This window comes from Dendroctonus ponderosae, unplaced genomic scaffold (genome assembly GCF_020466585.1).
Source record: "Dendroctonus ponderosae isolate FM_Combo_2020 unplaced genomic scaffold, Dpon_F_20191213v2 Dpon_F_20191213_3, whole genome shotgun sequence".
NCBI classification, from domain to species: Eukaryota; Metazoa; Arthropoda; class Insecta; order Coleoptera; family Curculionidae; genus Dendroctonus; species Dendroctonus ponderosae.
Window position 1 is genome coordinate 4626102 of NW_026018508.1, and position 18742 is coordinate 4644843.

General features: G+C 31.7%; 2 protein-coding genes across 2 annotated transcripts in view; one reads left to right on the top strand and one right to left on the bottom strand.

The window, feature by feature from the left end:
• Window positions 1-77: 77 nt before the first annotated feature.
• LOC109540346 (elongation factor Ts, mitochondrial) lies at window positions 78-3539 on the bottom strand. Its single transcript, XM_019908696.2, has 5 exons — window positions 3441-3539; window positions 2952-3104; window positions 2633-2884; window positions 974-1127; window positions 78-639 (listed from the first exon to the last, which is right to left on the bottom strand). Exons 1-5 carry the CDS (start codon window positions 3441-3443, stop codon window positions 272-274), a joined length of 930 nt encoding a protein of 309 aa, XP_019764255.1. The 5' UTR covers window positions 3444-3539; the 3' UTR covers window positions 78-271.
• Window positions 3280-18742, top strand: part of LOC109540337 (dynein axonemal heavy chain 7) — a 65271-nt gene continuing 49808 nt past the window's right edge. Inside the window, exons 1-11 of the mRNA XM_019908685.2 lie at window positions 3280-3414; window positions 4406-4656; window positions 8037-8263; window positions 9685-9986; window positions 11542-11845; window positions 12468-12656; window positions 15366-15736; window positions 16012-16233; window positions 16461-16667; window positions 17632-17926; window positions 18317-18437. Coding sequence (XP_019764244.2) covers window positions 4425-4656; window positions 8037-8263; window positions 9685-9986; window positions 11542-11845; window positions 12468-12656; window positions 15366-15736; window positions 16012-16233; window positions 16461-16667; window positions 17632-17926; window positions 18317-18437 — 2470 coding nt within the window. The 5' untranslated portion in view covers window positions 3280-3414; window positions 4406-4424. The remainder of the gene's footprint in view (window positions 3415-4405; window positions 4657-8036; window positions 8264-9684; window positions 9987-11541; window positions 11846-12467; window positions 12657-15365; window positions 15737-16011; window positions 16234-16460; window positions 16668-17631; window positions 17927-18316; window positions 18438-18742) is intronic.

Here is an 18742-nt window from a genome sequence, read left to right on the forward strand (position 1 = left end):
TCCACTAACACGAAATGCGCTTAAATTACAACTATAGTTCCAGAGGGTCTACGTTGAAAATTCTCAAATAATTTAAATCCAGTAATATTCTTTATTCAAACCAATTACTGAGATAGTAATAATAGCAATAATTTTTCTAAAATATAGGAAACAACATACGTCTGTTCTTGTAAACGTGGCATCCATTGCCATACTTGTACATCATTTTGTAATTTGCAAATTTAGTTTATAAGTAGAGTATAAATGCACTTACTTCCAATTGCTCATATTATTATTGACACACTTCTACCTTGTCTAATGGCTGTTCTCCAACTGCGTTTACACTGCGTTCGCCACATTCAAACCTTTGGAAATCCACAACTTCAACCTGATTTTCATCCAGTAACTGTTTTACTGTTAAAGTATCATCAAGTAAATATTCTTGATGAATTAGGTTTGTTTCATCTTCATTATTCGCTGTTGGTTCTTCATCGGCTTTTCCAATACTTGTTGGTGCCATGCCAACAATGTGCTGACATAATCCTGCCCCGATTTGCTCTATATGAGGACTTTCGTCGTTAACGCTTCTGAGTGCCACGAGACCTCCAATTCTGCCCAACAGGGTGCTATTGGCTGATTTACCCGATGGATGGGCGTACCCTGCGATTTCGTAGAAGCGATTTTAGTGATTTCTGTCTTGAAATTGCTCCGAAACTTATTCAAGCTTTAGCTTTATTTATAGCAATAACTATAGTTGAAACTGTATTTCAAGTAATTCAAGCATCTGTAGTTTAACTAATATAAACCACTTAGGTTTATCCGAATTATCGCAAACACGAAAAATAGTTCATAGCAAAATTACTTAAATTTCCGAGTGATCCATTCAACTTTGAACTCTCGTTTAAAAAAAATAATGTAGGGACTATGACTATATAAAACAATTGGACTATTGTCAATTTAATAATTTACTTGAACTGCTAGCCAGACGACTTACCAGATAAATGAGTGCCGTTATTCACTCTAATTCCAACTGCACGTTTAAGTGTTGCATTTTCGCCTACTGATCCAATCATTAGGGCTATTTTATCAGCCAAAGTATTTCCATCGCTTGCTTTTAGAGATTTGAGCTGTTCGGAATCCAGTCCAATCTAGGAATATCAGATGGATACTTTATAAATGCTCTTTTGCTCAAATTGATGATTTGTCTTGATGATTATTTCATTAAGACCTGTGTCGAATGAATGAGTGACCGAATGTTATAATTTTTGATTCACAAGACTCATCATGGGCCGGTTCCATTTTCCTGCTAATTCCCGGCTAATTTTTAGTTCACAAATAGTTTTATTGCCATTTTCAATATCTCTTGTGCGATATTGGTAGTTTGAAAGTGTACTCTAGACTGGGATTGATTTTGCTTCAAAATTATGTTTTGATGTCTGTTTCGATTAATATATTTTTCCAAAATCATTTCATATCTGAAGGGCTCTTAAAGTTATTGTATGCACTTTGATTTTCTTTCTTGGAGTGGCATAGTTTATTGGCATATGGCCGTGGTTTATGGCATATGTTAATTGCTACATGGATGTACCTTTCCAAAAGACCAACTTATTACAATACATACATAAAGGATCCTATTTTGTGCTGAGAGATTTGAGCAAAATAAATTTGATGACGACCTTGATATAAAATAAAAATTTGGTATAAAACAGGTATTTTACTTCTTGTTTCGGAGAAATTCTATGACCCGTCTGTATTTTTATTGTTGGTGAGTTGTCTAATTTTGTGGTTGCATTGTTATAGTAGCTAGTTTTTAGGGAAACTTGTTGGACCATTTTTAAAGAACGAATTTGTTATCGAAACATAAGTTCGCTCAAAGGAAAAGTTTCTTGACACTATTCAGAACACTCGATCGTTATTAATGAAATCGCAACAGAAAGCGTGGAGAAATGCTATCTTTTAATAAGACACTAAGTTTTGAGGCAAAATATTCAAGGATATTTTCTTTGGATAATCCACAATTTGACTCAATATATCGAACATTTAGTCGTAGTATTGACCTTATTATAGTATTATAATAACTTATAGGTGTATTACGTATATTTATTATTTTTCCTATATGAGGTGGCATGCGAGCTTACGGCGACCACTTAAACAATTCTGTTTTTATGCATGTCTAGTGTAAAATTGTCGACACAATAGAGAAGGAGAATCTAATAGAATCGTGAGAAAATCGAGTGTCTTAATTATATTTGTTGTCATATTTTTTAAGTTTTTTTTTAAATTTTTATAGACGAAAGCGTATATGTATTTTGGTTTGTTTGTTTGTTATAAGAGTTGTATCTTGGATTTCTACTAAATAATTAAGCTAAAAAAATGATCTATTTCGGGTGGGCTCTTTTAGTGTTCATCTGCCCTAGAAACTGTTTTGTAAGTAATTAATAAACAAATTTACTAATCAGCATATGTAAACATTCCAAAAGGCATGTAAACGCAACTCAATTTGTCCGCAAATCGCAATTTCGTATTGTCAATCTACCTACATGCAATTTTACAGAAAATTCTGGCATGTATTTTGTCATATTTAAAGCCTAACATTCCATTTCCAACCACTCGACAACAATAAGAATGTAGTTATTATTTGCTATTGGATTACCTTTGTGATAGCATGTGTAGAATTCGGAGAGCTCTTCAAATAGTTTAAGCAAGTTTCCGCAACTTCTTTAACAATATTCTCAAACTCTGCATTTCTTGCCACAAAATCGGTTTCGCAATTTACTTCGACCAACACCCCTTCATTATTCTCAACATTTACACCAACCAGACCTTGTGTTGTTTGCCTCCCTTCTAATTTGGTCGCTTTGGACCATCCTAAGGCTTTAGCCTGCTGTTTAAGCCATTCCTCAGCCTAGAATGGATCATATCGAATATTGATAAAACTTTACTTAGTTGATGGCCATCGGTGTACTTCATACTTTGGCCAGATCATTGTTGTGTATTTCCAGGGCTTTTTTGCAGTTCGAGAAAGTGTATCCAGTTTTCTTCCTGAGTGCTGCTAGAGCGGATTTCTCTGATGCCAAGCAACTCGTAGTAGTGTGGAAGAACCGAGATAAATTGCGAGCGATAAGCTGAAGAAATAATAAGCTTTTGAACTCGCATGTTCACCAAGTCTTGCAGGTATTTTTTCAAAGTTTCCCAACAATTACCAAAAGCTTATGTGAAGTGAATGGAAAAGAATGAAATACATTCTACATTGATAAAAGTTGCTGGCAAAATCAATGATCAGAGCAAATGGGTTGCCATAGTATTGTAACTAAATAAAGTTTATTAAACTTCATAATTTGTATTTATGATAGATATCAAAACATATAATGTATCACATACAGCAATTAGCTAGGAAATAAGAGCAAACAGCTGATATCGTGTAGAACTGAAAGGGTACGTAATTTCTCTATTTAACTTACCATTTTTAATGTATTTTTATTTTGTATGAGAAATCGATATAGCGAATCAAATTTGTAGCTTAACCTTAAAAATCTGGATTAAAAGTGACATAACAGCAGCGTTGTAGCGTTTCGTTACGTTTTCGTTTTGGTTTAAATATGTTTTAAGTTAAAGCAATTGGAAGCAAGTGATAGGTGGCAAAAACAAATAAGTATAGCAGTAATGTTCAACTGAAAAAATATTTTCACAGAACACATCTGGTTTTCTTGATTATTTAAAACGAGCGCGTTTGATTTCTACCTAACAGGACGAAAATGTAATCTACCCGGCAACATGGATGTGGTCCAGCTGTTTAAGTATTTTACGGCCCAAGGCGGGAAAATTGAATTTAAATAAAAATCTGTAGTTAAAGGAGTAGGCATATTAGCAATTTATAAAGCAAATTATTTTTATGTATTTAGAAGTTTTTGGAGCTTTTGTGATATAAGTAAGAACGTCGCGCACACTCTAAATAAATTAAGATTTTTGAAACCTCTGATGAAAACGTGTTACAATCTATGACCGCCCGGGAACGCAAAACCTACATGGTGTATTTTGAACGTCTATTGAGCGAAACTATATAGAAAATCGGTTAAATGTGGACATATTTGCAGGTGTGTAAGATAAGTTTTAAGGCAGATATTTGCAAAACTACCGAACTACTTGTTAATCATATGGTTTACACATGAACTGGCCGTTTGCAAATTAAACAAATATCTTGCATCGAAATAATATGAGTTGAACAATTTTCTGTATTTTTCATTCACAGTTAGCTTTTCTTTATCAACTATTTTGTTCAATGATAGATCATAAGCAAAATCTGATATGTGTTATTTTTTCGTTTACGTTTCAACGTCTTTAAATATCATAAAATGTAATCACATAGAGTGACTATGTTCTAAATTAAATTATATATTTAAATAAAGACGGTTTTGTTCCTTTGCAGTTAACGAGACTCTTAAAATATGTCTGGCAAAGAGGTCGAACGAGACAGATTGCTGAAACGCATAGCGGACAAAACCGCCCAACTTCAGGCTCGAACAGATCTAAACATTAAAATACCCAGATTGCAATTACCTTCTGACTATAATTTTCAAGACAGGTCAATTTTTTCTTTACCTCCCGAAATTCTGAAACCAATTTTAGCTTCAGCTCATCCAAAATATCGCAGGCAAGTTGCGGCCGAAAAGAAAAGGGGTAAGTATCTGCCAAACTACCGGTAAATTTACATACGTATGTAGGTATGCAATTTTAATACTATTTATTATAAAATATGGAAAGTCCATTTTAAAAATTGGTTTTCGTATCACAACACTTCCATGGTTTGTTAAATTAACAGCGAACTTTGTTGCATGTAAAATATAATGTGCAGGGTGTTTCTCATAAGTAGACACCCCCTTAGATCGTTTATTTCAAAAATATTGTGAAAGTGATCAATACAAAAGTTGTTTAATTTTATTCAATGTTCTTAAATCTGAATTTAAAATAGAAATATAAAATACTAAAATATAAACATTTGACATAAAGTCGTTTTTTTATAAAACACCCTATTCAGGCGTTTCTTCCGTGCGGCTAAACCGTTTAATTTTTAAATTGTATCATTTTATGAACTGGCAGACGCCTACCGGGCGTATATTTTAAAAATGTGTTTGTAATATACAGGGTGTCGCAAAAATCCTAAAAGTATCACAGGTATGTTTTTTAAAATGAAATACCCTATTTATTAATGCATTTTGGATTCTCGGAGTGCTTGCTTTAATAAGGTTTATAATACCTAAATCTTAAGGTTTTTTAAATAATTCGAATTTTATCAAATTTATTCTAATTTTCATGTGTCGAATCTTTTGGAATTATTTAAGTTATGTAAGAGTAATTTGTAGTGAAGTGTAACAAGAAATCATATTTTATATCCCAATGTACACAAATTAACTAATCAAATACGAACCTTAAGTGACTATAACTTGATTAATTTAAATTAATCAAGTTAAGTCACTAGCGAATTTTAAATTACCTATCGAATGGCATTATGACGTTAATAGCTAAGTCTATGCGTTTTTACGAAATACGCCAAATAATCGTTCTTTGAACTATTTGGTGTTTTTTTAATTAAAAACTCTAAATAACATATCAACAGTAATATAAAACAAAGGCAAGATATTTATAACAAATGTTTGAAATGTTGACCTTTCATTTCCAGAGAGTTGTAAATTCTATTTTCAAATCCACTGCTAACTCTGGACAACATTTGCGGAGTTACAGTTTTAAAAGCGTCTCTTATGCGTAGTTTCACACCGTGTGAAGTTGTCGGAAGCGGATGGTAGACAATTCCTTTGTCCCCCCCAAAAATAAATCTAGTTGAGTTAAGTCTGGAGATCTGGCGGGCCAATTTTGAAATCCTGCCAACTCACCTGTTTTGAAAGTTGGCATTTAAAAATTGTGGAACTTTGCAATGATAATGAGGCCGAGCTCGTTCCAATTGAAGCCACATGTTGGTTCTAATATTTACAAGCACTTTTTCTATTAATACTGAAAGATGGTTTATTAGAAACTGGAGAAAAATCCAACCATTTAGATGTCCCTCAAAAAAAAAAAATTGGAAGCAATTAAATATGGGCCCAGTATTCCACCCCACGCATTAACTGACCACCTATTTTGATTTTTCAAGACCCCGTATTATTGTGGATTCGTATCAGAATAATAATGAAAGTTGTGTCTATTTACGAGACCATTGTTATGAAAAGTATATTCATCACTAAATAACGCATTATCGAACAACTTTTCATTTCTGCCACTTTATCTAACAGCCACATGCAAAACTCAGTTTGGTTTTCAAAATCAATTCTTGGCAAAGGTGAATTTTATAAGGATAAAAGTTGTGCTTTTTGATAATTCTGGAAATACTTGATTGACTAATGTTAGTACTTTTGGATATTAGATTTTGACTAACATTGGGATTTTCGATAACTGAACCAAATACCGTGAAAATATTTTCTTCATATTCAGTGCGAGATTTCCTTGTAATGGGTTTTTTATAAAGGAGGAAAGAAAAAATATAACAACTCCAAATTGTGCACAGAACGATTATAGGGCGAATTTTGTAAAAAGACAAAAACTAAGCCATTGACATCCTAATACCATTCGATAGGTAATTAAAAATTGAATTTCCTGCTAAGTTAAAAAATATGGAGTTGTATTTAAATTAATCAATAATCAATTAATGAAATAATCAAGTTATATCCACTTAATCCGTATTTGATAAGTTTAAATTTGTGGACACCCTGTATGACATGGGAAGTTTATTATCATTGGGATATAAAATATGATTTCTTGTTACACTTCACTACAAATTACGCTTCTATAACTTAAATAATTCTAAAGTATTTGACACATGAAAAGTAGATTAGATTTTGATAAAATTCGGATTATTCAAAAAAACGTTTAGCTTTAAGTATTATATACCTTATTAAAACAAACATTTAATTTGCTCCTAGAATCCAAAAATGCAATAATATAAGGGTATTTCATTTAAAAAATACAACTTTGATACTTTTAGGGCTTTTGGGGCACTTGTACATTACAAAAATATTTTTTAAATGTGCGCTCGGTAGGTGTTTACAATTTGATAAACTAATACTTTTTAAAAATTAAACGGTTTAGCTGCAAACTTCCGTGCCGTATAGTCTGAATAACCCTGTATATTTTTAGACAGGTCGATTGGATTTTTTTCTCGATTTCAGAAATATGTATATTGCCTATATTTTTATTAGTCGTTTGTTCTGTATTATGTTTTAAAAATTTTACATGGCAAGAAACTAAAGCAGCTTGACATGACACAAAAACTATAAACGATAATAAAGAAAAGACAACAACGGAATTTAATGCTACTATAAATGTCAAAACAAAATCATCAAAATCACTGATTTTGTATATGACCACTGTTTAACGCCAGACATGCTCTTGATATTTATCGCATCTACTTGAATTACGAATGACGTTTTGAATATATTGGTTATGATTAATATCGTTAATTGCATCCACTATTTTAAGGTCTCTAACTAGAGTCGCATACACAATATTATTTAAATAACCCCAGATGAAATAATCAAGTCGTTAAGTTGGGGCTATTTAGATGCTATTGGATAGGACCCGCTGGCCCAACCCAGATATCAACATTTTTTATTTTAAACAATTGCTATTGGGCAAACGTTATAGTGTGGAGGAAGCGCCTTGTCAAATTTTAAGGCTACTTTGACTTGTTGCTATTTATAATTTTTAAAACGTAATATAGGAAAAACGGCTTATACACATATAGGCAAAATATATACATATTTTGGAAATCAGGAAAAAAATTCTAGTGGCATGTCTAAAAAAATATAGGGTGATTCATTAAAAAAAATTACTATTTAAATTGTAACATTTCAGTATTTTATATTTTTATTTTAAATTCAGAGTTAAAAAATTTCAGTAAAATTAAACAACTTTTGTGATGGTCACTTTCACATTTTTTTCGAAATAAACGATCTAGAAGGGGTGTCAATTTCTGAAGCAACACCCTGTACTATTATCTTCCTGTTTAGCTGCTGAATTGAAAAAGAAGCTGAAATCATACACTGCTCTAAGGAAGCAACGAGAGGAATTTCGGCAGCGCTTGGTGAAGCTCATAACTAATGTACAGGAGGACGAAATGGACATCGACGATATACCAAATGCACAAGAGAAGGAAATGTTGCGGTATTACTATTATGTCAAACACGGAGTGGATACTGTTCATGTCGCGCCATTGGACGAAAAGGTTTTAAACAGAGTAAGTAAGACATTACAGCAGGTAGTTGTATACCAATCCACAGAAAATGCATTTGAATGTTATATGAAAAAGAAGAAAATTAAAATAGATTCTAAAGGTGGTTGCAGCTCAATGAGTATCTACATAATGTATTCTAATTTTGAAGTGCATTTTCCGAAGTATCTAAGAGGTAAACATAATCACTCAAAACAGAAAATAACAGGTCGTAGTAAAAAGTTTCATGCATTTTCCAATGCATATTTTATACAGCCGAACAATACACTTTACATAGATACATATTAGACCGTTAGTAAAAACGTGAAACTGAGAAAACTGAAGCTTGAAATTCATGTCCAACACAAATTCAATTAAATGAGATATAACATTATTTAAAAAACCCACCACTCGTTGAATTTTGACAAAACAATTGATTTAGGTAAGAGGTCAATGCGCTTAAAAATAGATTTCGTAACTTTCATAGCATTTGATTTGCTTCATTGTGTTCCAATTTAGTATCTAATGTCAAATAAAACTTGTATTTTTAATTGGAATTCTGCACTATTTATTGAATGTTTAGGTTCCCCTCAAATTTATCTGCCAGACTGTTTAATAGCAGCGATCTCTTTGAGCAACCAGCTGCATTGTTTGGCTTTCAGTTATCGAATTAAGTCTCGTCAGCGCAAAAAGTTATAGTTTAACTCTCATAATCTATTTCGCTTTTTTGATGCATTTAACTTTAATTGAACTTGATTTTTTTTTACCTTCAGAAAATAGGTAGCAATTAGTACAAACATGAAGTGACCTGATGGTGCAGAAGTAAAACGTTGGTATTTGAAACACCTACGCCGGATTATTTAGATTCTCAACAATAATTTTCGCTGTATTTTTGTTTTCATAGTTTTAAATTAATAATTATTCATTTAATTAAAATAAAGAAGCCGTGTACAAACTGATTGGTGAAACGATTTAATACTCTTTGCACTAAATTTAATAAGAAAGTTTCGCATTGAGTGAGCGTGTGGTAGTCTGGTTTTAGGATTGCATTGCATACTAGCATATTGTATTGAGCTCAAGACTTATTTCATATTCTTTATTTTCAGTTTTTTAAAAATCGATCGCTATTTTTTAATGTCAGTTTGCTATTAGCCTCATTTATTTTGAGAAAACTTGTCTGGCAGTATCGAACTAAACCTTCTGATATACTTTTTATATAATGGAAAACCTGAATCTACAACTATAAATTATTCATAAACAAAACAAAGATAATGTTCTCCAAAAAGAAGCTTTAATGCAAATGTCCAAAAAACAAAATCATTCGTTTCAGTTCTGACTAAATTAAAACTGCTGGTACACGAGCAACATTAAGAGTCATTTAAACAATTTGCTCTTGGCTTTACTCTCCTTTTTGTTAGTGTGCATATATATTTTTTTAATTTCCGCAGGTTTTATCTCTAGTTCCAAGGCGATTGATGGGATGGGATGAAATATTGAAAAAAACTATTACCGACATCAGAGACGATTTTATGATGGCCAATAAGAAAGCTATTATAGACTTCGTCCTGCAAGACCCGGCTTTTATAACGGGTATTCAGGATGATACCTCTCCCTTTCAAGTGGAAAGAAAGGAAATTGGCAACAGTTTTAGGCCAGCCTTCGATTATGCCAAGTTTAAACTGGAAAGAAACCTGCATGTTATAAACCCATGCCTTTCAATTTTGCTTGATATTTGGTATAGCAGATTTAGGTAGGAATTATTCAGACTGTAAAGCATTTGATTCAAGTTTCGCATTTTAGAAACAAATTATAAATTTTACTCACGTTTGGTTCACTACATTTGCAAAGTTCCTTTTCCAATTAAACCTACCTCCATAGCTGAAAAAAACGAGAAGATTATACAAAAATAATATATATACCAACTATAATATCAATAAAAATTGTCCAAAATACCGCTGAAATTTAACTTGCAACATTTCATATATGAATGATCATCATCAAACAAAAATAACATATGATTTATAATTGAAAATGTTTCATTACGGATCAGATTGCGATCTTTTTTTGAACATTTATTTCAAAATATTTACCATTTATTTGTTATATAGGGTGATTCAAAATCAAATGATTGAAGGCATTATTTTAAGATCTAACGCTCTGATAAGTGAGGACTCTTGAGAACATCATTACAGAACATAAAAATTAATTAATATATTTTAAATCCTATGCAATATTTAAGTGAAATTTAGAAAATGTCAATAGCAAAGTAATTGTTTCGAACAAAATTGAAAAATGTCGTTTTGTCTGCCTTCAAGTTTTTCCATTGACTTGATTTCTTGTCGATAGTTAGCTGATCATACAAATCTTTTAACATACCTGGCTAGGAAGGGCGAGACCTATGAGCTGCAATTTTTCTTGATTTGAAAGCCTTAGATTTAGTATTCTCGAAATATTTAAAATCATTAGTCTATGGTACAGTGACTAAGGGGTCACGAAAAAATACAGCTACAGATGAATTCAATTTCAATTCAATAAAATAATTTACAAAAAGTTTAAATATTCTCGAAACAAAAATGTTTCAGCTTGGAAATGGCACATGGGCATTTTGAGAAGTCTTACGTAACAGTATTTTGCCCTTTTGCTATAAGTTGTTTTTGTACCTTTGTATACTTTAGGATGTGATTTTAAGACGAAAAGTTCTAATAAATTAAGGCCCTTAAAAGCATCGTTACGAAAATACAGGGTGTTAAAGTTTTATATAAAAACATCGAGTAGTTTAGAATATATGAATACATTGTCTTGTTTTTTTAATAAAACGTGCACACATTATAATAATATCACTAATAATTGCACAGATGATAAAAATCACTTTTTAATGTATTCAAGAACACACAAGAAATTTATAGCTAAACTATAAAATATTGTTACATAGAACGTTCAAGATGTTCTTCCTCCAGTTCCAAGCCGGTACATTTTTGTCTTGAGAATGTTAATATTAAAATTAAAATATTCAAAAAAATAGGAGGCTAAAAAACAATGATTTTCCATTTTTCTGAAATGGTTAATTTTCGTAATTTGGTGCATGTTGTTTTCTTTTTACATATTTTACATTTTGGTGGTCATATTTTGGTAGTCTATAATATCTGCATATACATTGCAGTTACAGTAAGTATTAGTCGTTACTGTACGGACAGTTTAAATGACCCTATTCTAAAATAATAGTCAGAATTTTATTGTTCACGGCATGCGCAATTTCTGAATATACTCATTTACTTATATCTTTATAAGAATATAATTTTTTTCAGAAAACTCCGTCTGATTGATACAAATGAATTCAAGACCCATGAAGGATCCTTTGACTTACAAGACTTTAAATATCTTTGCAAAAAACACGTCGACAAGTGCAGGAGCATTTTGATTGATCAATACTATTATGCCGTGACTGACGTTTTTCTTCAAGGATCGAAGAAAAATAAATTACCGGATCCCGCAAAACCCCGAAGAATGAAATCGTTTTACAACTCGGTAGCCACAATTATGACTAACCAGTTGCAAATATTGTGTCTGAAGTCCTTGTATGATTATGTTCAGTACATTACTGACATTAAGGTATCTACAGCAAGAAAGTACTTAAAACATACTTGTATTAAGGTATAGGTACTTAAAAAAGTAGCATCCGCCTAACCATCAATAAAACCAATGCAACATTAAGAATTTCTTGATAATTTTTTTATAATTAAACGACTTTGGTATGTTACCAGCTTGTGCTGTTAAATTGTGGCTAACTCAAATTTATAAAACTCGCAAATGTCTGCGTTGTTGTATCGTCAGAAACATATGTGTTAAGATCCTGATAATAAATTTAAAAAGATGCCCAAGTCGCTTAAGTGCAGTTAAATAGATTCACAGTTTTTGAGGTGTTGGCACTCTTCGCCTTTGCTATTTCTTTTGTCATAATTTGCATTGCTTTCTTATGATTTAAGCATTTTTAGCATAAGTGCTCAAACTATGCGTGATTGGATGCGTAGGCTACATTTTAAACAGAACCGGGAAAACTGCTCTTTGTTGTTCGTAGTAATAAGAATGAACTAGAAGTAGCTCTTGAATCGTTTTCTTCTCTCAACTTAGAATAATGTAATGTGTGACTCCTTTCGCAACATATTCTTTAATATTGCAAATCAGTTTTCATGTTTCAACTATTGATCAAATAAAAATGTTCATTTAATTTTAGTTCTCAAGTAAAGGATTTCAAATAAAGCTGGTTCAAAGGATGAACATCCTGTCTTTTGAGCCCCCTTTCAAGAACTTCCGAGATGTGCTAATACACGAGATAGATGCGATCGTTGACGCGGTAATGGATATTCCGCGACTAGAAACCAAGCTTTACTTGGACTGGGTGGAACCAATTGAGTATTTAAAAGTGAGTAGTAGTTTGAGTTTATTATACACTGTGCTTCAAAATACATATCGTACCTCTGAAGAAGTAAGGTCTTTAGAAAGGTCACAATGATATCATTAAATAAGTTGGTGTTCATGTAATTCTATGATAATTTACTATTTTCTTTTCATATTACATTGCCAGTATTTATTGTGTAAGTTTTCTTACGTGCTCTCATAACTCCAAACAGAAAACTCTTATCCTATGAGGTTCTTTTCCGACTTGAGTTCTGCGTGTTTTCTAGATTTCACACATTCTTCCGTTTACTAAATTTTCCAGTTTGATATGGCCGCGTCATTATAGCATCGAATCATTTGCGAAGTGGAAATTTTTGGAAAATCAGTCCAAAAATAAAATAATATAAAAATTAATTAAATTTACGCAATGATAGGTAACCGTGATGGCTAATATACAAGGTGTCCCGTAAGCACATGAGCAAAAGAGTAATGCGATATGCTTTGGATCAAAAGAATACGATCTGACCTAAGTTTTATCAAAAAAAAGTCTGGCTCCTCTGCTATTGATTGGTCAAAGTTCTTCAAAAAAGAAGAGACAGTCAAAGACTCATATTTTGATGAAATAATCGATTTCAGCCGTTTTAGACAAGTGGTGAATTCTTGATTGTCGTGGTACAGAAACTACCAGAACTTTTTATTTGATAGATAGAATCAAGTCATTTTTTTTTTGGTTGATTCACTAATCATTTATTCACAATTTTGTGCTTTTTGTAAAATCTTGTAGCATTCATAGTTGTTTCTTTCAAAATTCAAAAGTTCAAAAAAATGTCTATTTCCTTGCCACTTAACAATGTTAGACATTAACTGCAAATATGCAGCGCGTAAACGCATATACTTTCAAGCAAGTTGTCTTCGAAAAACTCTAATACTTTGACCATGTCGGTCACTTCTTCATTAGAAAAGGTCATTCGAGACGAATTTGTGAGATTGATTGACAATTAAGTTATGCCTCGTAACACGGTATTGTTAATGTCTAATATTGATGTGGCAAGAAAACAGAAATATTTTTTTTACTTTAGTTTTTTTTAGCAATAACTATGAATGCTACAAGGTTTTACAAAGAGCACAAAATTGTGAACAAATGATTAGAGCATCAACAAAAATACTGAGTTGATTTCATCCACCAAATAAGAAGTTCTGGTCGTTTTTTTACCACGACACTCAAGAATTCACCACTTGTCCAAAACGGATGAACTCGACTGTTTCATCAAAATATGAGTCTTACATAAGAACAAATTCACAGCGAGTTACACCAAAATACATCGTACAATTCTCCCGATATTTCAACAAAGATAATTTTTTTGAAGAACTTTGACCATCAATAGCAAGGGAGCCATACATTTTTCTTTAATAAACGTTAGGTCAGATCGTCTTTTTTTGATGTAAAGAATATCGTAGTATCCTTTCGATCATGTGATTACGGGACACCCTGTATAGTGGGTAAAATTTGGTTTGAAATTACCAAGTTCCAGTTTGGGATAATTATCCAAGAAATATTTCCTGGGGAAAAAAACGATTTACCCTGCTTCCTTTAGCAATTATTCTTTTGAATTAGTAACTCACGACAAATTCATCACATTTCACGTTGTTCAGTTCGCTATTGGAAAATTAAATATAAAAGTGTTTGTAATAAGTTTGCTTTGTGTTTCAATATTTAGGTGGATGCTTCCTTTATCGCCGTTCTTAAATTTTTAGAAATTATTATATAGGGTGGTCTTCAACTAAAAAAACTGGTTAAAAATCCATTTAAATAAACGAACATTTTATTTACTTACACTTTGACACCCTCTGTTTTATTCGTAATATTTTTGTTTAAACAATATGTCAGAAAATTTTGTCACATTGGTTGAGAACCACTCTATATAGAAAAGTAACTTTTCCATGAAGAAACTCTCCGTCATTTTATCAAATTTTGTAGAGTTTTTACTGGAATGTTTATTTTGCCTCCCGACTCCTTTCGACTCCTCCTGACTCGGTTCATTGACCATTGAGCTATTTTAAAATAATAAAACCCCAATATTGAAATGTGATATGTTTCTCATTCTTGTTATATTTGCTTTTTTTAATATTTATAGTTTAATTTTTTCAATATTTAGTCCAAAGCGTATTTGGTGTTTCACTTGCGTCCTCCGTTCCAATACATGCTGCAATGCGTGGATTATATAACAAACATACTAATTTGTAAATTTAAATGGAAACCTGAATTTTCATAGAATTAATTCATTTAAAAAATCAACATTACAAATTACCGAACAGCTCAAAAACCAACTAACTAATTATTTAAATCTTTTAAAGCATTATAAATTATTTTTTCACAAACTGTTTGTTGGGTATTTCGTCTCAAAAATTTTTGTCTTAAAAAAAGACAGAATTTCCTCACGTTTATTATTACAGATTGATAATTTTTTTTGATAAGTAATTCGTTCTTTTTGCGAGATAAGAGCACTGTTTATCAATCTGTAATAAAAGACATAAGGAAATTTTGTCGTTTTTCAAGATAAACATTTTTGAGGCGAAATGCCAAATAAACAGGTTGAAAAAATGAATCCGCCTCGACAATATAGAAAAAAATTGACTGAATTTGTCTTTTGTCTGAAACAATTATTGAACAAGTTTGTTTCGTTTGTTGTTATTAAGAGTTGAACCAATATGGCAACTTCAATACATTTTTTAGCCAACAATTCCAAATGAGACTATAGACATTTACAAGCAAGAAATTAAAGATTTGCTGGAAAACCAACGAATCGGACCTGAATTACGAGTTCAGGATTTCGACGAATATATGCCCCTCATCAACGGAGAAGCGGAAGATGAAGTGAACGCGTTTTTAATCGAGGACCATAAGCTGGAGCAATACGCTAAGCAAATACTAAAATATAAGGAGATTATGGATAGCGTCCCATTGGCCAATGAGAGCGTAATCACAATGGAAATGTATGACATGAATAGGAGCGAGTTGATTAAAGCGCTTGAAATGCAAGCTGAAAACTTTCGGGATAAACTAATACAAAAATGTATTAAAAGCTATCAGCAATTGTGCAAACAGTAAGTTTTAATGTGTGACACAAACATAAATGAATAATTTTGACTTACTATATCCACTAATTCCACTGCTTTCATCTTCTTCGGAAACTGTTTCACTATATAGTTATATCGTAATTCTCAGTCATATCACAAGATAAGTACATCCTTAAGTTAATCGCTGGGAAATTAATTAATTTCCCGGAAGACATTTACCCATTCATTTACTTAGAGCTCTATTTTACACTAACGAAATTAATAGCCGGATTTAATGAGAATTAATTATACCCGCTGTATAGGTTGGGAGAGGAATATCAAGCCATTTCCGATAAAGCATTGAGTGTTCCAACCAATACTGCCGAATTAATGGATTTAATAAAATTTGTGAACGAAGTGGAGACTGTAACATTGTACCAAATGGAGGATCGACTGAGAGAAGTTATGGATTATATGATTTTTCTTGCCGATCATTGTATATTCACTCCAGTTGAAATGAAACAGAATAACATAACGTTTCAGTGGTGAGTGAGTGGTTGATTAAGAGAAAATAATCTTGGTGAATATTAATTTATTAGTTTAAATTATTACTGCGAAATGTCTTTTGATTAAACTTTTTACTGTACCATTCATGAGGTTATTTAAATATATTTTTTAAATCAGGCAATCGATAAGTTGCCACGACTAAAGCTGCGTTGAAGTTTTCTTTTCTGCTTCCCCTTTTAACGGGTTATTTGTGTCCACCACCCAGGTACTTGCATATGCCAAAAGTAATTGAAGAGCATCGTCAGATGATTGACTCAAAAATGGAAGAATTCCAAGCTCAATTAACAGTTAAGATCGAAAAGTTCCAGGAAGATTTGGAATTGTACGCGAAAATGGTAGATGAACTTCAATACAATGGCAACATCGAGGATTTGCCAAGATATCATAAAAAAACAACAAAATTGGATGAAAGGTTTGGACTTTTCGAGAACCGAGTTTTTAATCTATTTAGTTTTGGTTAAAAACAGTTGCATTATTTTCAAGAATTGTTCCTGAATTTAATTAAATCATGATTTGTTAGGTTTTTAACGATTCCTACAAAAATCAGTAATACATAAGTTCCGAAAAGATGAAGAAGTAGAGTAGCTTCCGAAGCAATAGAAACTTTTTTTAAATTGTTTTTTCAAACAGGATTTATTGGATTATACGCAAAGTTATCGTTATAAGCAGTTTACTATAGCATTTTATTTGTAAGCTGAATTCAAAGGTTTTGAATATTATTCCTAACTCTTCATCGAGCAAAACGGCTTTTAAAAGTTTGCCTTCAATCTGAAGCGTGCCTTTCTTGTTGTGCATTTTAATTATTTACAAGTTTGCATTAGTTTGCAACACAGAAATTTGCGAGTCTTCTTTTGCGATAATTTGAACGAATAATCTATTGCTTGAGAAAGAAAATTGATGCAGATGATATAACATGGATAAGTGGAATAATTTCTGAATTCCGAAAATATAAATGAAGAAGGGCAGAAAGTCCGGTTTGGTCGATAGCTATTTCTACGGAAATGAGGATTATTATTATTATTAGTATTATTACTATTATTATTATTATTAGTATTATTATTATAAATTAATATTGAAAACCATAAAAATATTCACTTTGGCTCATATATCTTTCGGAAAATGAAACGTTTCCAACATAGATTTATACAACATTTTTAACATTATAATGTCTTATGATAAAGTCAGTCCCCGCATATTTTTAGATGTTCAAATATAACTGATAGCAATAATAGAAGTACTTCGTTCAGAAATCAATCTGTCCAATTTAATTTTTTGTATATTTTTTAAATTTCAAACGTATCGTTTTTGAAGTGTCGGATAGAAAAATCATCACTTACTAATTGATTGATATTTAATTAACTTTTATAACGCTTCAGATTAGTTCAAGCAATGGAACGCATCGAACAATTTAATGAAGAAGAAGCCGCATTTAATTTCGAGTTATCTCAATATCCACTTCGAAAGCAAATTTACGACAAATTAGCTCCATATAAAAAACTGTACGATAACTCTACTGACTTTATTAACAAACACGAACTGTGGATGAAATCTAAAGTTGGAACGTACGATCCTGAGGAAATAGAAACTGATGTTGGCACATACTACAGAAATGTTTACAAGCTGGAGAAAGTGTTCAGCGAAACACCTGCTACTCTTAATTTAGCAACGACGGTATGAAATCTTTATTTGAATTTCTTTTCCTAAAGTGTAATATTTCATTTTCACTTTCTTTATTCGTTCTTTATTATTTAATTGAAGTTCCTTGTCAACTGATTTCAAATTTCATTTTTTTGTGGCCTTTTAGATCATCCACAATATAATTTTTTTATTGAAAACTGTCATCTGAATACCAAATTAGTAATATACATTTTTGTACTGGAAGATAAACGGAAGCTTACTTAAAGTTTTTCAATTATAAATGATAATGTATTTCATGTCCGACCATTCACTCGTGGTTGGGTGTTTTATACAGTTTTTGAGAAATATATGTTTTTTTTTTAATTGTCTGCTGATAAAAGTCTTCCATATGTGCAAAAATGTACAAGAGAATAATTATTGCAGGTAAGAGAAGAAATCGAGGAATTTAAGGAAAATATGCCGATTATTCAGACCTTGGGTAACCCGGGAATGAAAGAGCGGCATTGGGAAAAAGTTTCTGAAATAGTTGGATTTCCCATTAAAGGTGAGCAAATATAATAAACATCCGTGTACTTCAGAAGCCATTATTTAAAAAAAAAAATTGAGTTGGTGGTTAAATTCTCTTAACAAATTAGGCCACTTGCATTTTCCAATGTCTATAACATATAATATATGTTCTTATTATCAATGTACAACACGCTTTGTACGTTAAAAGTCCGCCAGATTACTTGACTGGCGTTCATCTTATTTAAGACGCATCGAATTAACTATCAATTTTCTTCAACTCAACCGAGCATTGCTAACTGAACTTCAACTGAAACGAGTTATTTCACTTAATTTTATTGTTTC